Source organism: Calidris pugnax, unplaced genomic scaffold, assembly GCF_001431845.1.
Source record: "Calidris pugnax isolate Ruff unplaced genomic scaffold, ASM143184v1 scaffold782, whole genome shotgun sequence".
In the NCBI taxonomy this organism is placed as follows: Eukaryota; Metazoa; Chordata; class Aves; order Charadriiformes; family Scolopacidae; genus Calidris; species Calidris pugnax.
The window spans coordinates 15362-43010 of record NW_015091573.1 but is presented as its reverse complement, the minus strand read 5'-3'; the positions used below and the strand labels follow the sequence as shown (position 1 = coordinate 43010).

The 27649-nt window shown below is 52.8% G+C and overlaps 1 protein-coding gene across 1 annotated transcript; it reads right to left on the bottom strand.

Annotated features, from left to right (window-relative positions):
• CFAP70 (cilia and flagella associated protein 70) lies at positions 1 to 27649 on the bottom strand. The gene is made up of 28 exons (XM_014961777.1): positions 27546 to 27649; positions 25146 to 25332; positions 24413 to 24508; positions 24091 to 24170; positions 22854 to 23030; positions 22283 to 22462; positions 21711 to 21802; positions 20628 to 20727; positions 19202 to 19336; positions 17585 to 17728; positions 17273 to 17353; positions 16416 to 16507; positions 13860 to 13920; positions 12760 to 12951; positions 12014 to 12145; positions 11495 to 11620; positions 10797 to 10930; positions 10608 to 10723; positions 10257 to 10448; positions 9749 to 9760; positions 8520 to 8603; positions 7320 to 7408; positions 6477 to 6629; positions 5046 to 5207; positions 4041 to 4130; positions 2378 to 2479; positions 1263 to 1310; positions 1 to 310 (listed from the first exon to the last, which is right to left on the bottom strand). The coding sequence occupies exons 1-28, from the start codon at positions 27645 to 27647 to the stop codon at positions 230 to 232; spliced, it is 3240 nt and encodes a 1079-aa protein (XP_014817263.1). The 5' UTR covers positions 27648 to 27649; the 3' UTR covers positions 1 to 229.

The following is a 27649-nucleotide window of genomic DNA, read 5'->3' as shown; positions in this document are numbered from 1 at the left end:
TGTGTGTCTGTCTGTGCCTGTGTGTGCCTCTGTCTGTCTGCGTGTCTCTCTGTCTGTGTGTCTGTGTGTGTGTCTTCCCGGGGGGTGTTCCGCCACTCCTGGTGGGTTGGGCCGGCGATGGGGATAGAAGTGGAGACGAGCCCTCGGTGGGAGCAGGGGGGTTTATGTGTAAGGGGGGTTGGGGGTGGGGAGGGGTCCCGTAGCGGTGGGGGGGTCCCGGTGGGGGGGCTCAGAAGGCCGGGTTGCCGAAGCCGAGCCGCTGCTGGGTGGCCTGGATCTCCCGCAGCAAGGCATCGTTCCTCAGGCCCAGCTGCAGGGGAGAGCGGGGAGGGGGGGTCAGGCAAGGCCAAGGGCACCCCAACACACACCCCCACCCCCGAGTAGGGGCTGCCCCCCACCGACCCCCCCCCTACGGGAACAGAAATGGGCATTTCCGTGCTCTGCCGGTACCAGCACAGAGCTGGGGGGCAGCAGGAGGGCAGGAGCCGAGGGCAAGGGCTTGGAAAGGTGTCCCCTGGGCAGGGACACCTCCCACCACACCAGGTTGCTCCAAGCCCCCTCCAACCTGCCCTTGAACCCCTCCAGGGATGGGGCAGCCACAGCTGCTCGGGGCAACCTGGGCCAGGCTCTCACCACCCTCACACCAAACAAGTTCTTCCCCACATCTCAGCTCAATCTCCTTATTTTTTGGTTTAAAACCCTTCCCCCTCATCCTATGGCTCCAGTCCCCAGATACCATCCCTGGAGGGATCTAAAAGCTGAGGGACATGGGTCAGCGGTGGGTTGGTCAGTGGTGGGTTGATGGTTAGACTCAATGACCTTTGAGGTCTCTTCCAACCCAGGGAAGTGGTGGTATCACCACAGAACCACAGAACGTTTTGGGTTGGAAGGGACCTTAAAGCCCATCCAGTTCCATCCCTTCTAGCAGCTGGGACATCTTCAGTGAGACCAGGTTCCCCAAAGCCCCCTCCAACCTGCCCTTGAACCCCTCCAGGGATGGGGCAGCCACAGCTTCTCAGGGCAACCTGGGCCTGGGTCACACCACCCTCAGCATCAAAAACTGCTTCCCAACATCTAACCTAAATCTCAGGGTTTCCAGCGGGAAGCCCTGACCCACGCCTTCACACCTGCTGTCTTCTCTGCTACGTCCTCTAATCAAACCCGCAGGTTAAAAGGGAAAGTGATTGGTGGTTGTGGGGACACCCTGGGCTGGTGCCCACCCCACAGTGGTGCCCACCCCACGGCGCTGCGGGGACACCAACCTTGAGGGTGTATTTGTAGCACTGCTCTGCCTCCCGCTGCCGTCCTCCCTGGGGAAAGGGGAGCAGAGCAGGCGGTGAGGAAACCAGAGCTCATAGGGGAGCCCAGCAGGAAGGAATGTGCCCCAGGGGACCACAAGCAGCGAAGAAGGGGGCTGCTTTTGCCCTCCCAGCACAGTCCCCAAACTATTTTTACTGCTGAGATAGAATCATAGAATGGTTAGAGTTTGAAAGGACCTTAGAGATCACCAAGTTCCAACCCCCCTGCCCTGGGCAGGGACACCTCCCACCACACCACGTTGCTCCAAGCCCCCTCCAACCTGCCCTTGAACCCCTCCAGGGATGGGGCAGCCACAGCTTCTCGGGCCAACCTGGGCCAGGCTCTCACCACCCTCACAGTAAATAATTTCTTCCTAATATCTAATCTAAACCTCCCCTCTTCCAATTTAAAACCGTTACCCCTTGTCCTGTCACTGCACTTCCTGACAAAGAGTCCCTCCCCAGCTCTCCTGGCCAACCTGGGCCAGGCTCTCACCACCCTCACACCAAACAAGTTCTTCCCCACAGCTCAGCTCCATCTCCCCTCTTGCAGGGTCAAACCCTTCCCCCTCCTCCTAGGGCTCCCCTCCCTCATCCAGAGTCCCTCCCCAGCTTTCCTGGAGCCCCTTGAGGGACTGGCAGGGGCTCTAAGGTCTCCCTGGAGCCTTCTCTTCTCCAGGCTGAGCCCCCCCAGCTCTCTCAGCCCGTCCTCCCAGCAGAGGTGCTTCATCCCTCTGATCATCTTCATGGCCCTCTGCTGGACCCTTTCCAACAGGTCCATGTCCTTCCTGTGCTGAGGACTCCAAAGCTGGACACAGAGCTCCAGGTGGGGTCTCACCAGCGCAGAGCAGAGGGGTAGAATCCCCCCCTCACCCTGCTGGGCACGCTTCTCTTGACGCAGCCCAGGATGGGGTTGGCTTTCTGGGCTGCCAGTGCACACTACTGGCTCATGTGGAGCTTCTCATCCACCAACACCCCAAGTCCTTCTCCTCAGGAGATCTACAAGATGTTTTTCAGGCTCAAAACCAGAGGCTGGTAAAGCTCTGGTGGGGGGTGGGACTATGGGGCTGGGCACTCACGTGCAGGCAGATGAGGGCGAGATATCCCCACACCTCAGCGTTGGTGTTGTTCAGGGTGTTGGCTTCGGAGAGAGCATCCTCTGCTTCCACCATCTCCTCCAGCTTGAGAGAGAGGAGGAGAGGTGTGAAGAAAAGGCAAACAGCGGTCAGGAAGGGCTGCAGAACCTGAGGGGCATCTGCTCTAGGACAGGAAGAAATCAGCATCTGGCAGGGTTTCCCCAAGAGGGGGGCAGGGAAAGGATTTAGGGTCAAGACAACCAGTGATCCTCCATGGGAGCCTCCAGTGCTCCAGTATGGAGCACAAACCTCTCCCTGCTGGCTCCCGACCCACCCTGGGAGCACAGAAATCAGCCCCCAGCTGTAAGGAAAGCAGCAGGGACACAGTGAGCTCCACCTCCAGGACCTGGGTGGTCCAGATCCATGGGGAAACACAACTCCTGATCCCTATTCCCACTGCGTGGCGACCCCCAGGAGGCAGGGGTGGCTGATGGGGCCACCTCCCGGGCCACCACTCACCTCCACAACCTCCCAGAAGATGTACATTTGGCCAAGGGAGAAACAGAAGCTGAAGTTCCTTCCCCGTTTGCATGCCTCAGCCAACCTCCCTTGGAGGAACCTGGTGAGCTGTACCCCTGGGAGGTACCTCGCTGCTGGTGGCCGGGTGTCCTTGGCAGCCCTTCAAGAGGCTGAGATTCCCTTTGGGCAGGGAAAGCACACCTGGGTGGTCCAGATCCATGGGGAAACACAACTCCTGATCCCTATTCCCACTGCGTGGCGACCCCCAGGAGGCAGGGGTGGCTGATGGGGCCACCTCCCGGGCCACCACTCACCTCCACAACCTCCCAGAAGATGTACATTTGGCCAAGGGAGAAACAGAAGCTGAAGTTCCTTCCCCGTTTGCATGCCTCAGCCAACCTCCCTTGGAGGAACCTGGTGAGCTGTACCCCTGGGAGGTACCTCGCTGCTGGTGGCCGGGTGTCCTTGGCAGCCCTTCAAGAGGCTGAGATTCCCTTTGGGCAGGGAAAGCACCGAGATTATCATAGAATCATAGAATGGTTTGGGTTGGAAGGGACCTCAAAGATCATCGAGTTCCAACCCCCCTGCCCTGGGCAGGGACACCTCCCACCAGAGCAGGTTGCTCAAAGCCCCATCCAGCCTGGCCTTGAACACTTCCAGGGATGGGGCAGCCACAACTTCCCTGGGCAACCTGTTCCAGTGTCTCACCACCCTCAGAGTAAAAAATTTCTTCCTGAGATCTAATTTGAATCTTTTTTCTTCCAATTTAAAACCGTTTCCCCTTGTCCTATCATTACCCTTCCTGGCAAATTTTCAATTTCTTCCTCTCCTCTAACATCCCGCTCAATTCCTGCGCGGTGACAAGGCAGGTCACGTGCGGGCAGGCACTCAGAGCAAAGCCCAGACCCAGATCATGGGCTTGTTGTGACATTCTGAGGTGGGAGGTGCTGGCAGTGGGACAAGAGGGGACAGATTGCTGCTCCTGAGGGTGACAGTCCTCTGACAGGGTGCCATGCTGGGACTGTGATGGCAGCTCGGCCGAAAGCATGGGTTCCACGGGCAACTAAAGGGGATTATGGAAAAGCGAGCCCTGCATCCCCAGAGCCAATTAAAGCACAGGGAACTTCAAGGTAATTATGGCACTTACCCTGTAGCAGGCGATGCCCACCCCCAGCCAGGTGAGACAGGACGCAGAGTTCTCGCAGGCGAGCAGGTAGGTCTGCTTGGCCTGGCCAAACTGCCCAGAGAGAGACCACTCTCTGCATCAAACACATCCCTCCACAGAGAGCACCCCCCTCCTCAGCACTTTGCCAAACACCCCATCTCCTGTGGGGCACAGACACCCACTGTCCCCACCACTGCTGGGGAGATCCTGCCCACTGCCCCCAGTACAGTCACAGAATCACAGAATGGTTTGGGTTGGAAGGGACCTCAAAGCCCACCCAGTGCCACCCCCTGCCCTGGGCAGGGACACCTCCCACCACACCACGTTGCTCCAAGCCCCCTCCAATCTGCCCTTGAACCCCTCCAGGGATGGGGCAGCCACAGCTTCTCGGGCCAACCTGGGCCAGGCTCTCACCACCCTCACACCAAACAAGTTCTTCCCCACAGCTCAGCTCCATCTCCCCTCTTGCAGGCTCAAACCCTTCCCCCTCCTCCTAGGGCTCCCCTCCCTCATCCAGAGTCCCTCCCCAGCTTTCCTGGAGCCCCTTGAGGGCCTGGAAGGGGCTCCAAGGTCTCTCTGGAGCCTTCTCTTCTCCAGGCTGAACCCCCCCAACTCTCTCAGCCTGTCCTCCAGCCCTCCCAGCATCTCCGGGGCCTCCTCTGGCCCCACTCCAACAGCTCTGTGTCCTTCTGATGTTGGTGGCCCCAGAGCTGGAGGCAGCGCTGCAGGGGGAGAAATGGGTGGGTCGTGTAGAAGACCCCTCATTGCCAGGATGAGAATGGCTCACCAGCCCCCTGAGACCTTGCCCAAAGGAACAGGGCATGTCCATGCTCCAAGGAGTTGAGTGCTCCAAGGAGTTGTGTACTCCAAGGTTTGCTGTGTTGTGAGATCTCAGCTACAGCTGCAAATAACGGCACCTTGTGCCTGGGGTCTGGAACACACTACTTTGTGTAAAATCCCCTTCCTCCACTCCTGCTGGCTCCTCACCTCCTCCTCTTCCAGGTAGATGGAGCCCAGGCGCAGGTAGACGAAGTGCATATCCTCAGCGTCCTCCACAAAGCCGACGGTTCGCTCATAGCACTTCTTTGCCTCCCCAAAGTCCCTCTGCAGGTAGCACAGGTGGCCCTTCTGAGCCCAGACATTGGGATTCTGTGCAGAGAAAGCCAGGAGTGAGACGTGGCTGGGAGATGGGAAGGACAGAGACCTGGGAGAGGGGCAGGGACCCCTGTAATTAGCAGAAAGGAAGAGCCGAGCGGTCTTTGATTATAGCAGGACAGATTTTACGTACAGAGTTAAAATCAAGTCAGTGGGCTCCCTGTGTGACACCACAGCACTGGGAGCCCCCTCCAGCCTTCCCTTGCCTGGTGTCCTGGCCAGTGCAAGCTTCCCCAGGTATCATGAGTACCGGGAGAGGTCAGTCCTCTCTGCCTTCTATTCAACCTGCCTCTCCAAAGCCGCCTCCCTCCTCTCTCTCTGCTGAATAGCAGCCTTGTTTCTCACCAAACAGAGCCTGACTCACCAACAGAGGGAAAGAGGATCAGGATATACATGTTCAAAGGGAAAAGAAAGGCAGACGTTGTGGAGAGAGGAGCCCTCGCTCAATGCTGCCTGTCTGTGCAGGAGATGACAGACGGCAAGCAGTAAGCGGGGTAATGAGGAGGGCAGTGCTGCAGCCACAGCCTGAGGTGGTTCATCAGAATCACAGAATTACAGAATCTTCTAGGTTGGAAGGGACCTTAAAGATCATCTTGTCCAACCGTCAACCTCACTGACAAAAATAGACACCCACACAACAAACAAGGAGCATCATCACTAAACCAGACCTCCCAGCACTACATCAACCCGGCTTTTGAACACCTCCAGGGATGGAGCCTCAACCACCTCCCTGGGCAGCCCATTCCAAGGGCTGAGAACCCTTTCAGGGAAAAAATTTTTCCTAATATCCAGCCTGAACCTCCCCTGGCGCAACTTGAGGCCATTTCCTCTCGTCCTGTCGCCTGTGACTTGAGAGAAGAGACCGCCCCCCATCTCTCTACACCCTCCTTTCAGGGAGTTGGAGAGAGCAAGAAGGTCTCCCCTCAGCCTCCTCTTCTCCAGGCTGAACCCCCCCAGCTCCCTCAGCCTCTCCTCATAAGACTTATTCTCCAGACCCCTCCCCAGCTTTGTCGCCCTTCTCTGGACCTGCTCCAGCCCCTCAATGTCTTTTTTATGGTAGGGGGCCCAAAACTGGACACAGTAATCAGCTGTGATTATCCTCCCCTGCAGAAATTGCTGCAGACTAGCACTGGAATTGCTCAAGTGGAAAGGAAGCACTAGGTTCACAAGCAGCAAAAACACAAGGCAGGGTTGGCCGTGGCGTTTGGCCGGTGTCCTGCTTGGGGACACCCTGCTGCACCCAGGGAACACCCAGAGAATTACCATGGGGTCGATCCTGACGGCCTCACAGAGACTTTCTTGGCATTTGGAGAAATCTTCCTTCAGCAAACAAGCCCGGGCCAGGGCCAGGTGGTACTCACAGGAGGGACCTCCCTGAAGGCTCAGCAGCTCGTGGGCAAGCGCCATGTGGACAAACTGGGGAGGAACAGCACAGTGAGGTGAGGGGAGCAGGAAACCCACAGGCACCCCAGAAGGACACGGCAGGAGGACTCACTCACACCTAATTCAGTGCCATGGACAGAAAACAGACAGGAGACTTCCCCGCCCCCCTCCTTTGAACATCTACCTCCATTAATTCCAGTTCTGTTTTGCTTGAACTGCCACGTGAAATGAAGGCAGCCAGCATAATGTGGCAGTCAGAGAGATCCCACAGGGACGACTGTGTGGGACAGGGACGTTGCACAGCTGACACAAAAATTACTCTGACAGACAAGTGCCTGAAAGAAGGAAGGGGTGCTGGCATCTCAGAAGCATCACAATAATGCATCTGGTCTCCAAATGTACAGAGAAGAACACACCTGCACCACTTTTGACTCGGCTGTTCCCTCCTTAGCAAGTGGAGCTGAGATGGGACAGCCTGAGAACATTCACCTGCCTGAGACAACAGTGTCCCCAACCAGCATTTTGGTCTCAATTCTCCACCCAGTTTGGCATTTCTGGGCAGTGGTGGTTTCGCTCCCTCTTGCACATGGCAGCTGGGGCAGCCACAGCTTGTTCTCTGAGACCAAGAAGGGGGCTGGCTGGAACTTGCCACTTGCTCTTTGGTAATAGCCACAGGAAGGAGACCAAACCTCCCTTCCCACTCCCTTCCCACTCCAAGCTGACCTGGATGGCATTGAATTTCATCAGGAATTCCACCGTCTTCATGAAGACTGTGCAGGGAGGTTGGCCATGTCCCGAAACAGGGGATGGTGCTGCAAGAAAACGTGTTTCCATCAGTCCCAAAACCTGGGCTGTTTATTTCTGAAGCAAGAGCAGGGCTCTGAGACCTGAGACCCTGCTGGGGACAGAGGAACCCCAGCAACACGGTGTTGAACCCGGGAGGTGGCAGAGGAGGCTGAAGCAAAGATCAACCCAGCAGTTGTTTCTGAAGGGCTTAAGTTTTTGTAAGAGATGAGAAAAGAAACGATGCGCTTGACTCACTAGTTTTCCAGTCCAAACTTGGAGGAAGAAAAGGTAGGAATTTAGGACTGAAGCTTGTCAGAGTTAACTACAGTGAGGCCTCTGCCTCCCCAAACCAACCCAGGGGGGCTTGGAGCACCCAGCACTGCCGTCTCTTTGCCACCCATTGGAGAGTGGACCTGTAGAGAAGACAGATCACACAACACGGGACCAGAGGAGGTCCATAGGGACAGTTTAAGAGCTGGCATCTTAGGAGGAAAACATCCGAGCAGCTGATGAAGGCCACTGGGTGCAGTGACATGTCCCAGGAGGGCTGGCTGTCCCTCCTGAGGTGTGCTGCTCTGAAAATGAGGATGAACCCACTTCGCTGAAGATTCCCCAGCTACAGAGAGAGAACAAGCCTCGATGCCCAGCCCATCAGAATGGCCATGGCTCAGTGCTCCCAACTGACTGCCCTCCCCATGAGGCCATCTCCCAGCTCCGGGTTCTCCCTTTCATGCCAGGTCCCCATCCCTGTACCTTTTGGGGTTCGCCGTCTCTTTGCCACCCATTGGAGAGTGGACCTGTAGAGAAGACAGATCACACAACACGGGACCAGAGGAGGTCCATAGGGACAGTTTAAGAGCTGGCATCTTAGGAGGAAAACATCCGAGCAGCTGATGAAGGCCACTGGGTGCAGTGACATGTCCCAGGAGGGCTGGCTGTCCCTCCTGAGGTGTGCTGCTCTGAAAATGAGGATGAACCCACTTCGCTGAAGATTCCCCAGCTACAGAGAGAGAACAAGCCTCGATGCCCAGCCCATCAGAATGGCCATGGCTCAGTGCTCCCAACTGACTGCCCTCCCCATGAGGCCATCTCCCAGCTCCGGGTTCTCCCTTTCATGCCAGGTCCCCATCCCTGTACCTTTTGGGGTTCCCTCCTCTTCCTTGGGTGCCACGAAGGTCAGGGCAGGCTCCACCGCCTCTGGCACCTGCTCAGCTGAACCATCTGGAACAAAACCCCCAACAACCATTAGGGCCAAACAAAAGGTTTGCCATAAACTGCCCAGTTTGGAGCATGACTCTGCAGAAATGGAGAAAATATAAACCGAACGAAAAATTCTACCAGATTTTCAGAACTGGGAAGAAATTTCTTTGCAGGAGGCAATGCCTAGGTCTGGGGTTTTGAGTGCAAGATGACCACGTGAAGCTAAAAACAGGTATAAATGAGGTAATATCCCTTCCCTCATCATCAGAAGGGACAAAAAAAAAAAAAAAGGCACATGACACTAGGGCTGCCTGAGGCACTTCACACGGAGTGGTGATAAGGTTAAAAATAAAGCCAGCCAGCATTTCCCGCAACCTGGCCAAATATTTGGGACTCGGGACAGAAAGTCTTGGCTCAGGGTGAAGCTGGATGCAGTTTGGCTCCAAAGGAAGCCTCCAGTTCAGGGTCACGAGCGAGCAGCTGGTTTGCATTGGGAAGTGGCAGCAACAGCTTTCACGAGAGCTAAACCTGGGTGACCCTAACGTAGGGCTGTCACAGAATCACAGAATCTTAGTGGTTGGAAGGGACCTCTGAGATCATCGAGTCCAACCACAAAAAAACCAACCAACCAACCAACCAACCAACCAAACAAACAAACAAAAAACCAAACCCAAAACCACCACACCACACCAAACGCCCACCAAAAACACCGCACCCACCAACTAAACCCCACACTCAACACCTCACCATAAACCAATAACCTTGGGCACTAGAGCATGCCCTGAAGAGCCATGTCTACACGTTTCTCAAATCCCTCCAGGGATGGTGACTCCACCACCTCCCTGGGCAGGCTGTTCCAGGGCCTGACCACCCTCTCAGGAAAGTAATTCTTTCTAATATCTAATCTAAACCTCCCCTGCCCCAACTTCAGACCATTTCCTCTGGTCTTGTCGTTTGTCCTTTGGGAGACGAGGCCAACCCCCACCTCTCTACACCCTCCTTTCAGGGAGCTGTAGAGGGCAATGAGGTCTCCCCTCAGCCTCCTCTTCTCCAAACTCAACATGCCCAGTCAACACCCCCAGCTCCTTTTCTGCTGGGCCACTTTCCAGCCACTCTGCCCCAAGTCTGTAGCATTGCCTGGGGTTGTTGTGACCAAAATGCAGGACCCGGCACTTGGCCTTATTAAACCTCATCCCGTTGTCCTTGGCCCATTGATCCAGTCTGTCCAGGTCCCTCTGTAGAGCCTTCCGACCCTCAAGCAGATCAACCACTCCCACAGGGGCAGCTCTGCCCTCCCAAAGCCTCAAAAAGCATGTTTGCTTCCTCCAGCCACCCTGGCCACTGCCCACACATCTGTATGTCAGCATCACTGGGCTGGAGCAGGAAAATAAACACTAAGACAGGTCCCTCTCTAGGCTGAGGGTAAGGCAAGGCATTGACTGTGCTGCTTTCAGAAAGCTCTGTCATTTAAAGCAGCACACTTGCTGCTGTTGTCTCTCACCACTGTAGTTTGTGGTCAGTCTATTCTAACTCCCAGTCCACATCTTCTTCCTTTACCCTTTGTATTTCTCCTCATACAAATACTCCTAGAGATGTCTCCAGTCCTTCCACTGTTCAGCACCTCCCACACTGCTCCGAGCCCCTAGGACATCTCCTGGTTTTGTCCCGTGTTACCTGGCAAGGACTCATCTGGGCCAGGGCTTTGAGACCTCACAGGTGTAGCAGAAGTTTGCTTTTTCTCTCCTTCTCCCTCAGCAGCCTGAGAGATGCTCCTCTCCTTGGTGAGCTGTGCTTGCAGTAGTTTCTTAGCCTCACGGAAAGCCATTTCTGCCTGCGTATGATTATTCTGCAGCTCATAAAATAAACCTAGGGGAGACAGAAAGAGCAGCATGAGCAAACATCCATCCCTTAGCAAAATCCTTCCCTTCACCCTCAGATTAGAGCAAGGAGAAGAAGGACAGGGGCAGAAGCAGTGCTGGGCTCTACAGGAAGGCCCTGAGCACACAGGCTGGCTTGCTTTGGTACCTGAAATCGTCCAGGCTACGATGCTGGATGGCTCCAAGCAGCAGGCACTCTCAAAGAAAATCTCTGCCTCTTCGTAGTGCTGCAGCATGACAGCCACAACCCCCGAGAGCAGCAAGCTGGGGACAGGGTGGGAGAGGTTGGCCTGGTAGGACAGTCCCCACCCTCCCACCCACCAGGAACACGCAGCACCTTTGGATGTGATGGAGGTCCAGAGCAAGAGCCTGCCGGAAGCACTCCTGGGCTTTGGTTGTTTCCTCCAGCAGGAGGTGGAATGCCCCATAGTCCAGCCAGTGCTGGATGTTCTGCTGGTCCTGACTTAACCTCTAGACAAAAGAGGTCACCATTGGAGTGAGGACGGCTGCAGTCACACTCAGCACACACAACGGGCTGGGGAGACAACTGGAATGACCACAGCTTTCCTCCAGTTTAGCAACAATCAAACCCTTGTCTGTCACATGCTAGGATTTCCCTTAACTGGGATATGCTGGGCTTCCTCTAAGCCTGGTTCACCTAACGCATGTCCTCCAGCTTCAGCTGGCCTCCGTCTAGCCTCCTGTTAGAAGGCCCAGTGTCCCCAGCGCTGACCCAGCACATCTTTTGGACCACCTCATCCCATTTCCCCTGGCCTGGAGGCTGAAGTCCTCAGTGACCCAGCCAGGCTCTGCCTCACGTCCTCCAGAGAGCAGCACCTCCCCAGAAAAATCCCTCAGAGATTCAGCCTGAGTATCCCAGTCACGTTCACCTCCTTCCTCTTCTGCACAGGACAGTCAGGGATGGCCGAGCTGTCAGCAACACGGGCCCCACGCCGCCGCCGCGGCCGTGACACCGTGCTGGCTGCCAGCCCAGACACAGGGGAGACAGGCAGGAAAGAACAGGGGCTCCTTTACCTGCTGGTGGTAGGTGGATGCCAGCTCATAATCCTTGTTGACTTCAGCTTCGCGAGCAAAGAGCCAGAGCTGCTCAGCGGTCATGCGGAACACGGGGACAGGGAAAGCAGTTTCCTCAAAGAGAAGCTGGGAGGGAGGGAGACAGAGTGTTAGCCCTGGAAATGGTTCCTGTGATCCCAGTACAGCAGCAGTCCCCAGCCCAGCACTGCCGACAGGTAAAAACATCCCCTAGATCAAGATGGTATCAAAATTCCTCTGTGGTGTCACTTACTGGTGACCCCAGCTCATGCTCTGCCCAGGTGGGTGGCAGATGGCACAGACCCCACCACCCTCACCACGAACCACCTACAGCAGCTTTTAGGGGTGGAGTCTCACACATATACCCCACCATCAGGATTTTGTAGCATAGATGGAAAAGTCCCACTGCCTTCACAGTGTCGAGCCCTGGATCCACAAGGAAGCCGTGTCCCAAAATCACCCATCCCAGGGGACCGGACACACGTCAGGGTTTGTCCCTACCTGGTTCAGGGCAACGTGCATCTGGTCCATGAGGTACACATAGAGCTCACTGAGAAATTCCTGGAGCTCCTTCTGGGTCTCAAACGCCGTGGTCTTCTGGTATTTCTCCCTCACAATCTTCACAACCACATACTGTGGAGACACGTGGCAGTTGGATAAGGCAGGTCCCCACCAGCTCCACAATCACACAGAGCCAGAACACACTGATTTTTTCCTGAAGCCCCAACTTATTTCTGAGGAGGAAATCCAGCCCAGCACTGACAGAAGTTAAAAAAAGCAAGCAGGGGTGAATTATTTTCCTACATTCCAGCCCTGGCTCTTCCTGACACACCAGAGCCCCTTTAGGGACAACGTGTGGGAAGACTGGTGCCCTCGGTGCAAGAGGGGGTCTGCAGGCAGAGAGGGGAACTCCTCTTTCTGTGTGTGCAAAGAGCCATCAACTTCTCCTTCCTTAGGCTATGAGCATGGTGCAAAGGGATGTGACCAGCTTTGGAGTCCCCCCTCTTTCACAGGAATGGTTCTCCTGGTGTGTGACCTGGTGCCTGCTTTGGAGGTGCCTGCTTTTTCCCCTCTTTTTAGAGGGAAAACCTGTCCCTCTCCAAGCCCACTGCAACAGTCCTGAGCTGCAGGAAGGGATTCTGGAGCCACACATCACCCTGAGTTACTGCTACGGAGCAGCAGGTCCTCACTGAGAAACTGCCAGGACAAAACAAGTAGGGAAGGGAAAAGCACAACAGACTCTTTACCTTGAGCTGTTCCTTAAAGGCAAAATATTTCCCAGAGTTATTGAGCTCGAAGTTGAGCTGACGCTTCTGTTCCTCCAGGGTTTGGGGGTCTATCACTCCCCCCTCAGGCAGCTGCTTCCCAAAGAGCTTCTGGCATTCACTGAGGATGGCAACGGCGATGCTCGTGATGTGGTTGTGATAATCTTCCATGGGCTAGGAAATAAAGAAACAATCAAACTTCACAAGTCACTTAAGCCATCAACCTTGAAATGTATTTTACTTGCCAGAGCCCACGCCTCCCTTAAACTCCACCCGACTGGAGTCTCAATTAGTCTGTCATGCATCCCTTCCCATCCACGCCTGAGGGCTGCGAAAATATCTACGTGTAAATACAAAAGAGCTTCTTCGTAATTAGATACTGCTCTTGCTATGTTTTTCAATCAGAACCCAGTATTTCAGTCATCGTCCTCTCTTCTACAGCAGTATAATTGGCTGTAAGTAAAATATATCTCATTTGCTGGGAGCCTTGTAAACCCACAGGCCAGCCCTCTTGAGTAGGCTCTAATCTCCATCATCTCGGTGGCAGGAGCTTCCACGCGCCGCGATAATCAAAATGTATCACCCTGTGCACTCCAGACAGCCCAGCATAAATCAGTTCTGGGGTCAGTTATTGAAGTGCTGCTTCTCCCCCCACCGTTGCTTTGAATTTCCCATCGGGCAGGGGCCATCTGAGGACATTCTCCTCTGAGGGCTGCGCTGTCCCCACGGAAGATGAGCCAGCGCTCCCAGACCGTTTTCTGAGGACACAAAAGTCCTCAAAAATTCTGGGTGACCTGAGGGTGGTTGGGGCTGATTCATGTTTGTCTGGGTTGGATGAAGCATCTCTGTCCTTCGTATGGGCTGCCAACATGACAGATGTAGCCCTGGAACGACTTCCCAAGGCGTGCTATGAGGAAGGTAACACATCCAGAAGTTTTATTTTCTGTGCATTTCCCATTCAAACCTCATCTACATGTTGCTGCCGGGCTCAGACTGAGGATGAAGATTCTCCTGTGCGAGAGAGGGATGAGGGCAGGATGAGGTGGCAGAGTGGTGGCAAGGCCACAGGCTTTTGGACGTACCTTTTTGGCTCCTTCTGTCCGGGGAGGCAGCGGAGGGCGAGGAGGAATCATCTGCTTGACCCTGTCAACGAGAGGACAGAGAAGATCAGCCAGACACCTCACCAGCAGCCTTGGCTTGTCTCGGGTGCAGGCAGCCTGGAGTGAGAGGGTTTTGGCTTGTCACCATATCCCCGAGACACTTCACAGGGACCTAGACCTGTCTCAGACCAAGAATGACCTCTAAACCTACATTCAGTGCTTGTAGCTCATCATAATGTCTTGAGAGAATCAGCTGCTGCCTCGCTCCCTGAAGAAAATGACACTCCGTGGGGATTAGAGAAGATTTACTGTTACTTTCAAGGGGTTTCACTGACCCATCACACAAAAACTATCGTTAAAGCTCCGCCCAGCAGGTAGGGTTAACATTTGTTATTGCCAGCAATCAGAAACGCTCTCCTAGAGAAGCAGATCTTCTTATCCAGCTGCTCTTCCTTTAACTCACAACCTCCTGGGTATAAGAAAAGTGCCAACCCGAAGACAGCTCTGAAGAATTTTATCACTGTAAACCCCAGGCCACCTGATCCACCAGTTCCTGACATCACACCGTGTGGCTGTGGCACCTAATGCCCTGCGTGCTGGACACCTCACCAACCCTGTCTGGACCACTACCAGAGTGACATTGACCTGGCAAATATTGATCAAAAGCCTTTAGGACTACCATATTTTTTTACTAAGACTTTATTAAAATCCTTGGTGTCAAACCAGCCTACATTCATTGGGATTTTTATCACGATTTCCTGCTTGCTGGTACCAAAGCACCGTTGGTCCTTAGAACACAATCCAGCCCAAGCAAAGGTGTCACCTCCCCATGTCGGGTCCTACAACAAGCAAAGCAAATTGCTTTATCCCTCGCCAAATATGAACCACTCCTGTCACTGTCTGGGCAGCTTTTGGAGTCCCTCACCATCCCACATGGAGGTCTCTAGTGCACTGAGTGGTCTCTGGTTTTGCAGAGACCCATCACTGCTCCTTGGGAAGCCACAAAGCCTGAGCCTGTGGGTGGTGCAGCTCCCTTGCTTGCAGTCCCATCCTCAGAACAGCACCCCTCACCGAAGCTTCTCCTCCACCCATGGCCCAGCTGAAAACCAAACTGCTTCACTTTTCAGACTGGAAAAAGAAAAGGAACAACAACCCGGGGGGGAAGCGAGCGAGCGAGCAAAGAAAGGCAAGCGGAGGCTGGCAGAGGATTTTGGATGGAGCCCAAGAAAGAGAAGCTACGGTTCGCTACTGAGATACAAGTTTACATGGCCCAGCTGAAAACCAAACTGCTTCACTTTTCAGACTGGAAAAAGAAAAGGAACAACAACCCGGGGGGGAAGCGAGCGAGCGAGCAAAGAAAGGCAAGCGGAGGCTGGCAGAGGATTTTGGATGGAGCCCAAGAAAGAGAAGCTACGGTTCGCTACTGAGATACAAGTTTAAAAAGTCCTTCCAGAAAATGAACCTCACTGTTGAGCTCGTCACATCAGCTGGAGCCCTCCAAGAGAGGGCCCTTCCCACAACTCAAGAAAGTTGATTTTTCAGGCCCGACATCTACAGAAAAAGGAGGAACTACCCTGAATTCACGTGAGCTGCAGTGGAGTAGGAAGGGCCAGGAGAAGGTCTGACCTAAGGGGGGATTCACCTTCCTCAACCCGTTCTTCCCAGAAGCCGTCAGGCAGCACAGGAGATGACACACATAATTTCCCTTCAAATATGAAGCTGCTGCTCATATTTGAGAGGGACAAACCGCCTGCACTTGTTATATTTTATTCATTTGCTGCTTTTTCTTCTTTTTTATTCAATAAATTATACATGCTAGGCCTTTTCCAGACCATAACACACCCGGGCTACCACCGGACAGGATGCAACTGCCTCAAGTTAAGCAGAGAGTGAAGCAGCAGAGATGAGAGGGAAGCTCTACATGTTTATTCAATAAATTATACATGCTAGGCCTTTCCCAGACCGTAACGCACCCGGGCTACCACCAGAGAGGAAGCAACTGCCTCAAGTTAAGCAGAGGGTGAAGCAGCAGAGATAAGAGAGAAGCTCTACAGCAGAACGATGTGAAAACTAACCTAGGAGCCAAGAAATGGGTAGAAGATTGCTAGAAAGCTTCTGAAAAGCTAAAAAACCAAAGAAACAGACAGAATGCTATGCGAAGTTCCAGCAGCTCTCCCCATGCTGGTGGCCAGTCCGGACCCAGCAGCTGAGCATCACATGCAAGAGGAAAGCAGATGGGGATTAATGGGAAACAAAGCCTGACCGGGAACACAGACACTGTTGTTGCTGTTCTGGTGTCTCTCTTTTGGAGAGGAACGGCAGGGAGATGCCAGCTCGGATGAAGGCAAGTGTTTTCCCAACACACCAGCTGCCATCTCTTGAGCAGTCTGGCCAAATCCTCCCCCTGATTCCAGTGGGCTTTGGCTCAGGCCTTCAGCTGGTCCTTCCAGAGCACTCCAAGGGGGGGGAGGGCTCAGTGTTTCTATCCTGCAGAAATAAATTGCCAGCCCCAGAGTTCCAGCACGTCTTTATACGCACCGTGTGGTGAGCTCCTCTTGCAATCGCTTCGGTACCAAGGCTTTGTCCAGCTTTATCTCCATCACCAGGAACGTTCCCGCTTCAGCATATTGCTGTGAAGATAAACATTGCTCTCTAAGTGTCCTGCTGTCTAGAGCCATTGCTGGCGTTGATGGAAGACCGAGCCTGTAGCTACAGATCTTCAGCAAACCCTCTCCAAACTGCAGAGATACACCTTGTTTTACAGCCTGCCCTCAGAATGATTTACAGCAGCAGAATTCAGCTCAAGAAACCAGTCTAGGAAAAAGGAGAAACCCCAGATGATCATTCTGCTTGCAAATTCATTCATGGCAGGATGAATATGCATTCAAGATGTTTTGAGGAAGAAGCCAACATGTGAAGGAATATGAATAAAAATATGAAGAATATGAATATGAATAAATCACAGAATTACAGAATCTTCTAGGTTGGAAGGGACCTTAAAGATCATCTTGTCCAACCGTCAACCTAACTGACAAAAATAGACACCCACACAACAAACAAGGAGCATCATCACTAAACCAGACCTCCCAGCACTACATCAACCCGGCTTTTGAACACCTCCAGGGATGGGGCCTCAACCCCCTCCCGGGGCAGCCCATTCCAATGCCTGAGAACCCTTTCAGTGAAAAAAATTTTCCTTGATTATTTACAGAGACCTTCTAGCCCAACGCTGGACCGCTCTCCAGCTGGATGGCACTGGAAGAACTCCAGGACAGCATCTACATAAAACACCCCTTGTCCAACTCACTCAAAGAATTTAATTGCGTGAAAGGTGTGAGACACAGGTGCAGGGATGGTCCAGCAGTCTCTTCTTCTTTTTGAAGATACATAATTACCTGTCCATCAGGGCTGGGGTTTGTGGCATTTTCATTTTCTAGAGAGGCATCTGACAACTGGATTTTGGGCACGCTGGACACCTATTTGAAGAAAAAGAAAAGACGCCTCTTGCTTCAGATTCAATAAACCTCACACCTTCACAAATTCAGGATGGAAATTTGTTCAGGCAGCATGTACTAAAATTTCCAGACAACGAGTATCTCCCAGTTGGCTGAGGAGACACAGCACCAGTCCCTGGTTTCTGTGTGCCCCAACTACTTCTCACAGGGAAACGGAGCAACCACGTTGCAATGTGCCTCTTTAGACCTTACCCTTCTGGTGATTTTCTCTTCCTTATGAGTCTTGCTGGGAAAAGCTTTGGAAAGGGGAGTACTGATTCCTGAGGCCCACGACCCTTCCTCAGTCAGACCCAGCTGCATCCTGAGATCCCGGAAAACGCTGTGCTGACATTTAGTCTGAAAAAAAGAGGGAATGGAGGGGCTCAAGGGAGAAATTAGGCTTCCCCATCACCTTGCCTTAACCTTGAGCATCGCAGAACACTTTGTCAGGGTCCTAAATGCAGACAGAAGCTGTGCAACCTCGTCTTCCTCTCCCAGGAGTTTAGCTGCTGCTGCTCAAGGCCAGCTCTGATACCCCACAGCTGTGAAGCCCAAGGTCAGGGTATGAAATGAGGTGCTGGAGAAAGCTTCAGTGGGGTCTCCATCTTCCCTCGAGAGCTGCATTTTCACTGAGGTCCTGCCCCTTCATTCTTGCCTGAAATATGTGGTGGATAAACTGGAGCCCAGCCCCAAATCCTGACCCACTGGCCTGAATTCCTGGCTTGATTCTGGACTTGCCTACTGATGTGGACTATTAAATGAATCTGGCTACCATCACCAGGGCTGCTCTGCAATTTTTTGGGTGCCCCCACCAGCCCTGCAGTGAATCTCAGCTCCCAGCTCACCTTCTGGTGTGGAGCAGCTTCCCTGCCACATGTCAGTGAGCTGCAAGGAACAGGTTCTTCAGACTGTCTGTTTACACACCCCTTGACCACCCGGAGAGGCGGTTCCCTCTCAGCCATCGCTGTTATATGGGTTGGAAAGAACCGAGGGGATGCAGCTGAGACGATGGCGTGGCTGTACCAAGACTGTCTAGACCAAGGCCAAGGAGCAGCCCAAAGCATCCACAAAACCAGAAAATAAGGATGATAGAGAGATAGGGTGTCACTTGTGACAGATAAATGCGTCAGGACAAGGAGTACTGTGCAGCCAAGAGGCTGTTATTCACGGTGGTGAAGCGGGGACCAGCAAGGAGCTGTGTTCCTAGCTCTGCTTTGCAAAGGCCAGGGTGAGCATGAAGGCAGGGAGAAGAGCTGTAATTCACCCAGCTCCTGTGGCCTGGACAGCAGCTCCACAGGGAACGTGGGCAGGAAAACCCACTTCTACCCTCCTGGAACAAGCTCACGTCTGTTCTGGGAGCACTGTGGGAAAATGGAGATGTAACTGTCACTCTTAGTAACAGAAGGAGGAAAAAAGCAAAGACAAATAAACCTCCATGAGCTACAGCTGAAAGAGCTCCAGTGACAGCTTTTTTTGGTTGTTGCCTGGGGTAACGCCATCCTTTTAGAGCCACTGTTTGCTCTTCCCAGCAACGCAGTTCGTTTGCCCATGTTCCAGACTGGGGAGAGAGGAGGGTTTCTTACAGCTCGCCCTGCTCAGCTGCTGAGAGTGAGATTCAGAGCCTCTCCCAGCCCCCAAACCTACCCAGAAATCCCCCCACCTTCAAGAAGTCCCCATCTAAAAGCTTGTCTCCTTATTTTTCTCCATCACCAGAAGGGCAGGGAAGTTTCAGAGTACCAAGTTCCGAGTACCACCCTGTCCATGCAACCCTGCTCTGGGCAAACACAGCTGCAGAGCTGGAGCTGGGCCTCCAGTCTGATCTGCTCTCACCTTCTCCACCACCTCGTTGTCTTGGTAGGTAAAGACACGAAAAGCGCCTCGGATCCGCTTCACACCGGGGCACAGCAAAGGAGCCACGTTGACATAAGCCACCCCATGGAAGAAAATCTGCTTGTCCTCATCTCCCTGGAAACACAGAGCAAAGGGACAGAGGTAGCGAACGGAGTGTTATTCTCCACAAGGAAACAAGGTCACCGATCCCATTAAGGAGAGGCCACGCAGCAAACTGATGCTTCAGTGGCTCTCCGGCACTGGCACGCAGTCCGGTAGGTAAAGACACGAAAAGCGCCTCGGATCCGCTTCACACCGGGGCACAGCAAAGGAGCCACGTTGACATAAGCCACCCCATGGAAGAAAATCTGCTTGTCCTCATCTCCCTGGAAACACAGAGCAAAGGGACAGAGGTAGCGAACGGAGTGTTATTCTCCACAAGGAAACAAGGTCACCGATCCCATTAAGGAGAGGCCACGCAGCAAACTGATGCTTCAGTGGCTCTCCGGCACTGGCACGCAGTCGAGACAACCTGGAGGAAAACACTGGAGTCATTCCATATGTAAAATATCAATTTTTATCCCAATCCCTGTGGGGCTGCTTTTCTTTCTAGTGCCCACACTGTGCTTGGTCCTCAGGATGGTCTTTTCGAGGCAGAGCTGCAAAATTACCAGCCACGTGGGTAGAAATCCAAGTGACCCTACCAGAGCTGTGCATCTCAGGTTTGACAGGAATCAGGTAGCTAAGGAGGTGTGAGAGTCTGGGCTAGAGGCACAGTGGTGGGGGTAAAGGAGAAGGATCTCCATCAGACCTGCAAAATCCTGGCACCAGTGAGCGCTGAAAGGGTTTTGTCCCAATTTATATGACTTTGCCCCCGAAACAGCTCTCACACAACCAGCCACTGGGAATAGAACTGTTAGCTAAGGGGCTGTTTCTCTGTTAAACAACCCCAGTTTATTGCTAAAGCATAACTTCTTACACCCCGAGAATTTCACTGAATTTCACTGAATTTTAGAGTTGGAAGGGACCATAGAGATCATCTAGTCCAACTCCCCTGCTGAAGCAGGATTGCCTAGAGCTAGAAAGAGAAAGAAGGCATGAATTTCTTCAAGATGCTCCAAAAACTGGCCGAAGATAAGCTCAGTGAATTACCTCAGTTCTCAAAAAGCACCATCTCCCCGACCCCTTTGCACCGAGCTACCACACACTGTCAGCACGAGAGCTGTCTGTTATTCTCCAACGAAAAAAAATATGATCCTTTGTCTATTTAACAGCTCTATAAAGCTGATTAATCCCTTCACAAAGCCTCTAACTCTCTGCCTCTCTTTGCCTGGTTCGAGGCTGGTGTTGGTATTACAAAAGCAGTGAAAGGAAACTGCTCTGGCTGCTCCACGAGGCAGAAGAACCCATCCCTCCCCGCTTTTACCTTGTCAGCTTTGCTGGTTTTCCTCTTGGTGGCTGAGGCCACCGCCATCCTGCAGACCTCCACGGGCCAGTACTGGCACTCAGCAATGCACTTCTGCAGGCTGAACACAGAGGAGGGCACTGAGAAGATGCAGAAAGCAAGCTGGGGAGCCACACCGCCCTCCTTTCTGCCCCAGCAACCCCAAAACATCCTCCCTCCCCCCAAATCTGCCTTGGGTTTGCTTCCACCCAGTCCCACAGCAAACAGTCTCGAGCCACTGGAACACATGTGGTTTAGGGCAGGCTTGGTACATTTTCTTCTCCATCCACCACTGGGGACATTTATGGCACAACCAGCTATAAAACAATTGCGAAAGCGACACACTTAGGTTTTCTCTCTCTCCCCTGGTTACTTCAGAAATGAAGCAAATAAGAAGGAACATGATTATCTCTGGTATAAATCCTGAATTGCACAGAGCAAGCGGACCCTGAGCTCCCATTCAATGCGCCTGGTAACTCTGAAAGCAGCAGGCAGACTGATGAAAGCATTGGGGGGGGAAGAAATTTAAAAATCAAACCAGATAGAAAGGAGTATTTCCACACACGAGGAGTAATTTGGCCGTGAAACTCACAGCTGTGACGCAGCTGGGGCCAAGAACGTGGAGTGAAAGGATTTTAATGTATTGGGAATTCAGGAAAACTTAATTAGCAGCTCAGAGGAGAGCTGTGGGGGCCATCCTACTCCATCTCTCCTCACCGTAACTCTGCTGTCCCTTCCTTCAAACCATGGAGGGAACAGACACCAGCTCATTGCTGGCAGCATGAGAGAGCACTTACAGCCTGGAGACAACAGCTCCAGCCAATTCATCTTCTCCCACCATAGCAGAACTAAGCTGCTGACAGCAATTAAAGGCAATTAGCTGCTGCCTTGCTCCTGTGAACACCTTTAGCCAGCAGACAGCCACAGGAGGAGAGGAAGAGCATGGTTTGACCACGTAAGGGGTCTGAGAGCATCTGCCTGGGCCAGGTCACTCAGCTGAGTGCATTCTAGGGTGGTTTCTCCCCACCTCTCTGGGCTGGAAGGGAGGTTTCTCAGGTCCCTTACGTGACTACTGCAGCAGGATCCAGGTAATAGCGCCTTTCCATGTCCCACACAATTCTCTTTGAGCTTTCTGCTTGGATCCTCAGCTCCCTGTCCTGGGGGAAACAGCATGGGGTCAGAGCCAGGACAGCAACCTCTACAGCCTGCATCATCCCCAAATCACCCTCCAGAATGTCCCTTGGGAGAGAACGGGAGTCAGACAGAGAGGTGTCCAGGTCACCATACCCAGGCCACCTTTGCAGAGCCAGTTAGCAGCCCTCCCTGCAGACACCAGAGCTCATAAATATTAAAATCCTGGCTCACAAGGAGATAATACAACTCCCAGCCCAGCAGCTCAGGAGTAGGTTGCTTACTGGTGACCAGACCTGCCACCTGTACCCTTGGGGACTCTCCTGCAGTGACTGAGCACGTCCACTGTCCCAGGGGAACCATCTCCGTGTCTGGGCAGTGTACAAAGGACCAACCACCCTCCTTCCTCCCCTCTTCCCATAATGAGGCTCTGCAAGTCTTTCTCAGTCTCTTCAGTGAGACCTGCTGGTTCTCTTCCAGCCATGACACTACCAGTCCTTCCTCACCTCTCTTTTGTTGAGCTCTCCATCCTCATCCTCATAGGGACCACCAACAACAAAGTTGTTGGGCATGTTCAGAGCGCCAGGGGCCATGATGTTAGCAAGGGACCATTTTTTGGGCCGGGGTAACGGCTCTTTTCCCCCAGCAAGCTTCAGGACGCCATTCTTGAAGAGTAAGGGGAATCCCTTTTAAGGAGACATGAGAAAGAACAAACTTGCATTTCCAACACGAGCAGGAACAAGTCCCAGCTGCTCCGAGCTGGGTCTAACAAAGCAAAGGAGCAGCGCAGAGGCCTGGCTCGGAAAACACACCCCACCCGCACGCATACAAAGAACGAGGAAAAAATAAATAGCCACAGGATAAAAAAACCTGCCAGTTTTAAATCCAAGTCTTGCCGAGCAGAATTTCGTTTGTGTTACAGAAACACATCATGCCCCAGAGACCCTGAGCACTCTGGGACAAAGGCAAAAGCACAGGAGCTGTGCACCCCATGAGCCTGGATGCTCGTCCCACGGTGCGTGATGTGGGAGAACAACAAGCCAAATGCCTTCTTTCCATGCCTGGACCAATCCTCACCTCCTCAGCTGCTGGTACTTGTAAGCAAGCCATGTAGTTCTGGGAGGGCCCAGCAGGAGTAAATGCTTCGGGGACAGAATAAGCTGCCTCCAGGGTGACGCTCAGGAGGTTCCCATTTGAGAGCTGCGCCGCAGAAAGCAGGGGTTCTTCGGTGCACACTGTCACTTCAAGGCCACCCTGTGAGACAGGGATAAAGCAGAGCCAGTAACTAGACAATTATAACTCTCCTGCTCTTGAGGGAGAAGCAGGCAGAAACCCAAGGCCAGAATGTATAACATTATCTTCTTTTCCTCACCTCAGATGCAAGAGAAAACAGACCGGCCCAGGAAATGAATCTCATGATCAATTTGTCTGAATTGTGATATTTGTTCCTTTAAATCGGAGCCTGCTCGAGGCACGGCATGTGCCCCAGGGGTTTCATGAAACGAGCCAGGGAGAAAAAGTCAGGGTCTCATAAAACAAGCCAGGGAGAAAGAACATCAGGGCTGGAGGATAATGGTTTCCCCCCGGTGATTCAGAGCATGCCAAATCTAGGGCCGCGCTTCGACTCCGCACGCTGTGTGCAGCCTTTAATTACCTGTCCCAAGCCAGGATGGATGGTGTGCAACGAAAAACCAGCTGGTCTGCATTAATTAACTCTCCTCCCTAATGGATGCCCCCCTGCCTTGCTTACTATGTAGCACCTCTTAAACACAGGAAAATTAATGCAATATCCGCCCCTCCAATTCCCTCGCAGTGCTCACTGCAGGCAGGCTCAGGAGCAAAATTAGACGCGTTTCCCCAGTCTCATACTTCACTCCCCACTTTATTCACTGGGTACTTTTCAACGGGCTCAATGAGTAAGAACCTTGCAGGAAAGGCAGCCAGAGCTTGTACAATAATGGACTGCGAGATATTTTATCCACAGCAAGGAAGACTAATAAAGTTGGGCAGGTAATCCCGCCTTTGCCTGTTTTTTTTGGTTTTTTTCCTGACTTTTCAGCACTACGTGTTCCTTCTCCAATTTTTCTTCCCGAGCAGTTTGGTAGCTGCACACATTAGCATTTCCTAGCACGACCTCACCTATCATGGGCGACTGGGGACAGACGTCAATGGGAGTAGGAAAGGCCTCCAAGCTTGTAACATATAGGGCCGTAACACATCCGCGATGAGCGAGGCGGCTGAGTCATGCTCGCCTCCCCATTAAAAAGCAGCAGCGAGCCGAATGAGCGAAGGAACAGTTCCAAATTCCACATACCTTGGCCTCTGGGTGAAGGCTCTCTAATGGAGAAGGAAGCACTGCATACAAAGGAGCCGAGACCTGAAACGAACACTGTCCTGGGAAGAAACAGGAATGAGAACAGCGTAAAGTGAGATCCTCCGTAGAGAAATCATGGCCTAACTCCTCATGCTGAGCGACTGACATCACCCCCTCTTCCCCCAGGCCCAGCTTTCTACAGATGCCATGAAGTTCATTTTGTCTAAAGGAGGTAAATCATAGTCAGGGGTCCATAAGCAAAGATCAACAACTGCCAGGGAGTAAAATGTGGTTATGGAGGCTGTGGAAGTCAACGTTGTACCTTGCAGCAAAGGCAGAAGGTCCACCACAGCTTGACCAAGAGGCACGGTCTTCTCCTTCTGTTTTTTATCCTTTTGCAACACTTCTATGACTGTAACTAGAGAGATAAAGAGAGAGGAGCTGGCAGAGTTTCTCAGATGGCTTCAGAGCAGTGGTTCAGGGGCCGCAAAGGGTCTGTGTCAGCTCTGGCACACGCTTCCTCCTTCATCTCCCAAGGAGAGCAAAGCCAAGGAGCACAGGCCAACATGAAAGGGGATTCTTCCAGCTGGCAGAGAGGGGAAACAGAAGTGCTGAGATTCCCCACCCTCCCCCAGGGCTGCTGCCAAAGTGCTATTCTTGAAGGAGTGACTCCTGCGGGCAGGCAGGGGGGAGCAGCTGACAGCACCCATCTCCTGGAAGGGAGGTTCAGCGCCAGGTACTCACAGAGCACAGGTTTCTGCGCGATGTCGGCCAAGGAGTTGGGCCCATTGGGGTTGCACTCAAAGCTGGTCACGAAATCGTAGCTTGCTGTCCCATCTGGCAGGACGTCAGTCTTGGAGGAGTCTCCCAGGATCACTCCGTTGTACTCCACGCGCACCAAAGTGGCCGACACGTTGCTTTTGATAGTTTTCTGTCAAACAAATGGCACGTTTAGCAGCCGGCTCTGCAGCAACAGGCCCAGGATCAAGGCTGCATCTGGGATGGGGGAGCAGCTGACAGCACCCATCTCCTGGGAGGGAGCTTCAGGTACTCACAGAGCACAGGTTTCTGCGCGATGTCGGCCAAGGAGTTGGGCCCATTGGGGTTGCACTCAAAGCTGGTCACGAAATCGTAGCTTGCTGTCCCGTCTGGCAGGACATCAGTCTTGGAGGAGTCTCCCAGGATCACTCCGTTGTACTCCACGCGCACCAAAGTGGCCGACACGTTGCTTTTGATAGTTTTCTGTCAAAAAAACGGCACGTTTAGCAGCTGGCTCTGCAGCAACAGGCCCAGGATCAAGGCTGCATCTGGGAGGCAGCTCAGTTCAGTGCTGGGACAGAGAAGGCTGGTGGGGCTCTGGCTGCTACACTACAGAAATGGGGAAGAGGAGCAGAGCGTGGTTGTGCTGAGACCTCACCCTTCCCTGTCTTGAGGAGGGAAAGTTCCTGCTCCACCATGCTGTGATGGAAAACAATCTTTAACAATTCTTCACAGAGACAGTGGTCGGGCATTGGAACAGGCTGCCCAGGGAGGCGGTTGAGTCCCCATCCCTGGCTGTGTTTAAGGGCCGTTTAGATGTGGTGTTGGGGGATATGGTGTAGGGGAGAACTTTAGAGTAGGGTAGATGGTTGGACTCGATGATCCCGAGGGTCTCTTCCAGCCTAGATGATTCTGTGATGCCCCAGGGATTATCAAGACCTGCTGCTGGAAGGGGAGACGGAGAGGTCCAGGCTTCACCCCCAGAAAGGCGGTGAAAGACACATCTAAATCAAACCCAAAAATATCCCATTGATATTTTTGTGCTTCCAGGAAGCTTGAGACCTTTGTCGGTGCCTAAGAAGGTAGCTCCTGAGCTGCGTGGCTGAGCTCCATGGGACACTTGTGTGTATCACGTGGCTGGAGGATGCCCAGAAATCAAAGAAGGGCTCCAGCAAGCTCTTTGGAGAGCTCTGGAATTTGTTACACCACCTTCATACCGCTTGCTTTAAGCAGAGAGGAGGAGGTTCAGGCTTAAACATGGGTCAAACAGGAATGGTGGGAGCACAGCACCTCTCAGCTGGGACTGGCGTGCCCGGGCAGCCCTGGCACCTCCACAGCAGCACAAGAAATGCTGAGACAGGCAGTTACCAAAGAGCTTCCCTGCAGGAGAAATACTCCTCTGTCCAGGGAAGAGTGGCCACCGCCCTGAACATGAGGACCGCTGTACCCAAACCCAGCTTTTCTATAGTCTTGAGCCACAGGGATGCCTAATTTCCACGGGCGTCTCCCTCAGCTCCCTCTCGCCGTGCCACTGGGGTAATTAATTCCATATTGGTTCTCACACAAAAAGAGACTTCATTCACTTGGTTTTAATTTTCAGTCCTTCTGACTCTCTCCTTGAGCATATACATTCTATGAATGGCTAAACAGAAGAATCCAATTAACCTTTCTCTGTGCCATTAATTATCCTAGACTCCTCTCTCATCCCGCTCTACATCACCTCTAATTAAGCAGATTCCACCCTTCTTATAGCTGGAAATTTTCTTTTCATATTGTTGTTCTTATTGTTGCACTTTTGTAACCCTCTCTCTGTTTGCCATAGCCCTTTCTAAGATGGAGCAACCAGAACTACAAAGCGACATTCCGGATGCAATCACTCCACCGGTCTATTATTTCCAGCACTGTTTTCCCTCCTCTTACCTTCTACTTCTCACCTAAGATGCTGTTTTTGCTGAATCTATCAGTGAGAGAGATACTAAACTACTACAACAGAAAAACCTCAAAAAAGCAGGCAGGTGCTTTTGGTTTGCTCCCTTTTTTTTTTTTTTTTTTTGTGTGTCTGTTGCTGGAACAGAAGGAGGGATTTGCATTTTTCTGCTTGCAGCAGTAGCTGAGTTTCTCCTCCGCATTCCCTCCTAAATGCCAGTTCCTCTAGAAGAGTTTAAGGACAGCTGGGTGTATCACGCAGCACATGGAAATCAAAGCAGTCATGGTGTGATGGGAACCAGCTCATAGTCCTGCCCTGTAACCGCACTGGAGCCACTGCCTTTTAAAACCAGAGCCACCCTATTGGTTTCAGTATGATTTAAACTGCTGTAGCTGGGATGAAAATCTGACTTTATATCCCAGGCGAGATCTTTCTAGAGGGATTTGTCTCCCTGATACACATTTTCACTGTGTTTGGCTTAAAAAAGCTGCCATTTAGAGACAGAGAAGGCAGAGAGGTACGTTTCAACGCAGCATCTCCGACTGCTGCTGAGGAGGTGTGTTCCCCGAGCTACGAGGATCACAAGCCTTTACTCTGTGCAAACAAGCCCTCAGCGGGGAGGATGAAGCCACAGCCACCTCCAATATTCTCACCACTCCTTACTGTCACCTTAATCGCCTCACACCTGGTCTCCAATGGGATCACAGCACACAGAATTGCCCTGGCTATGTTTAATAAACCAGCTGAGACGCTTTCAGAGGAACTTTACCAGCTCATGCGCCGCCAGGACTGTGATCTGCACTGGTTTCGCTGGTGTGGGTTGTGACTCTTCGGGAAGAGCTGCAGCAGCGGGCAAGGCAGGGACCTCCATGG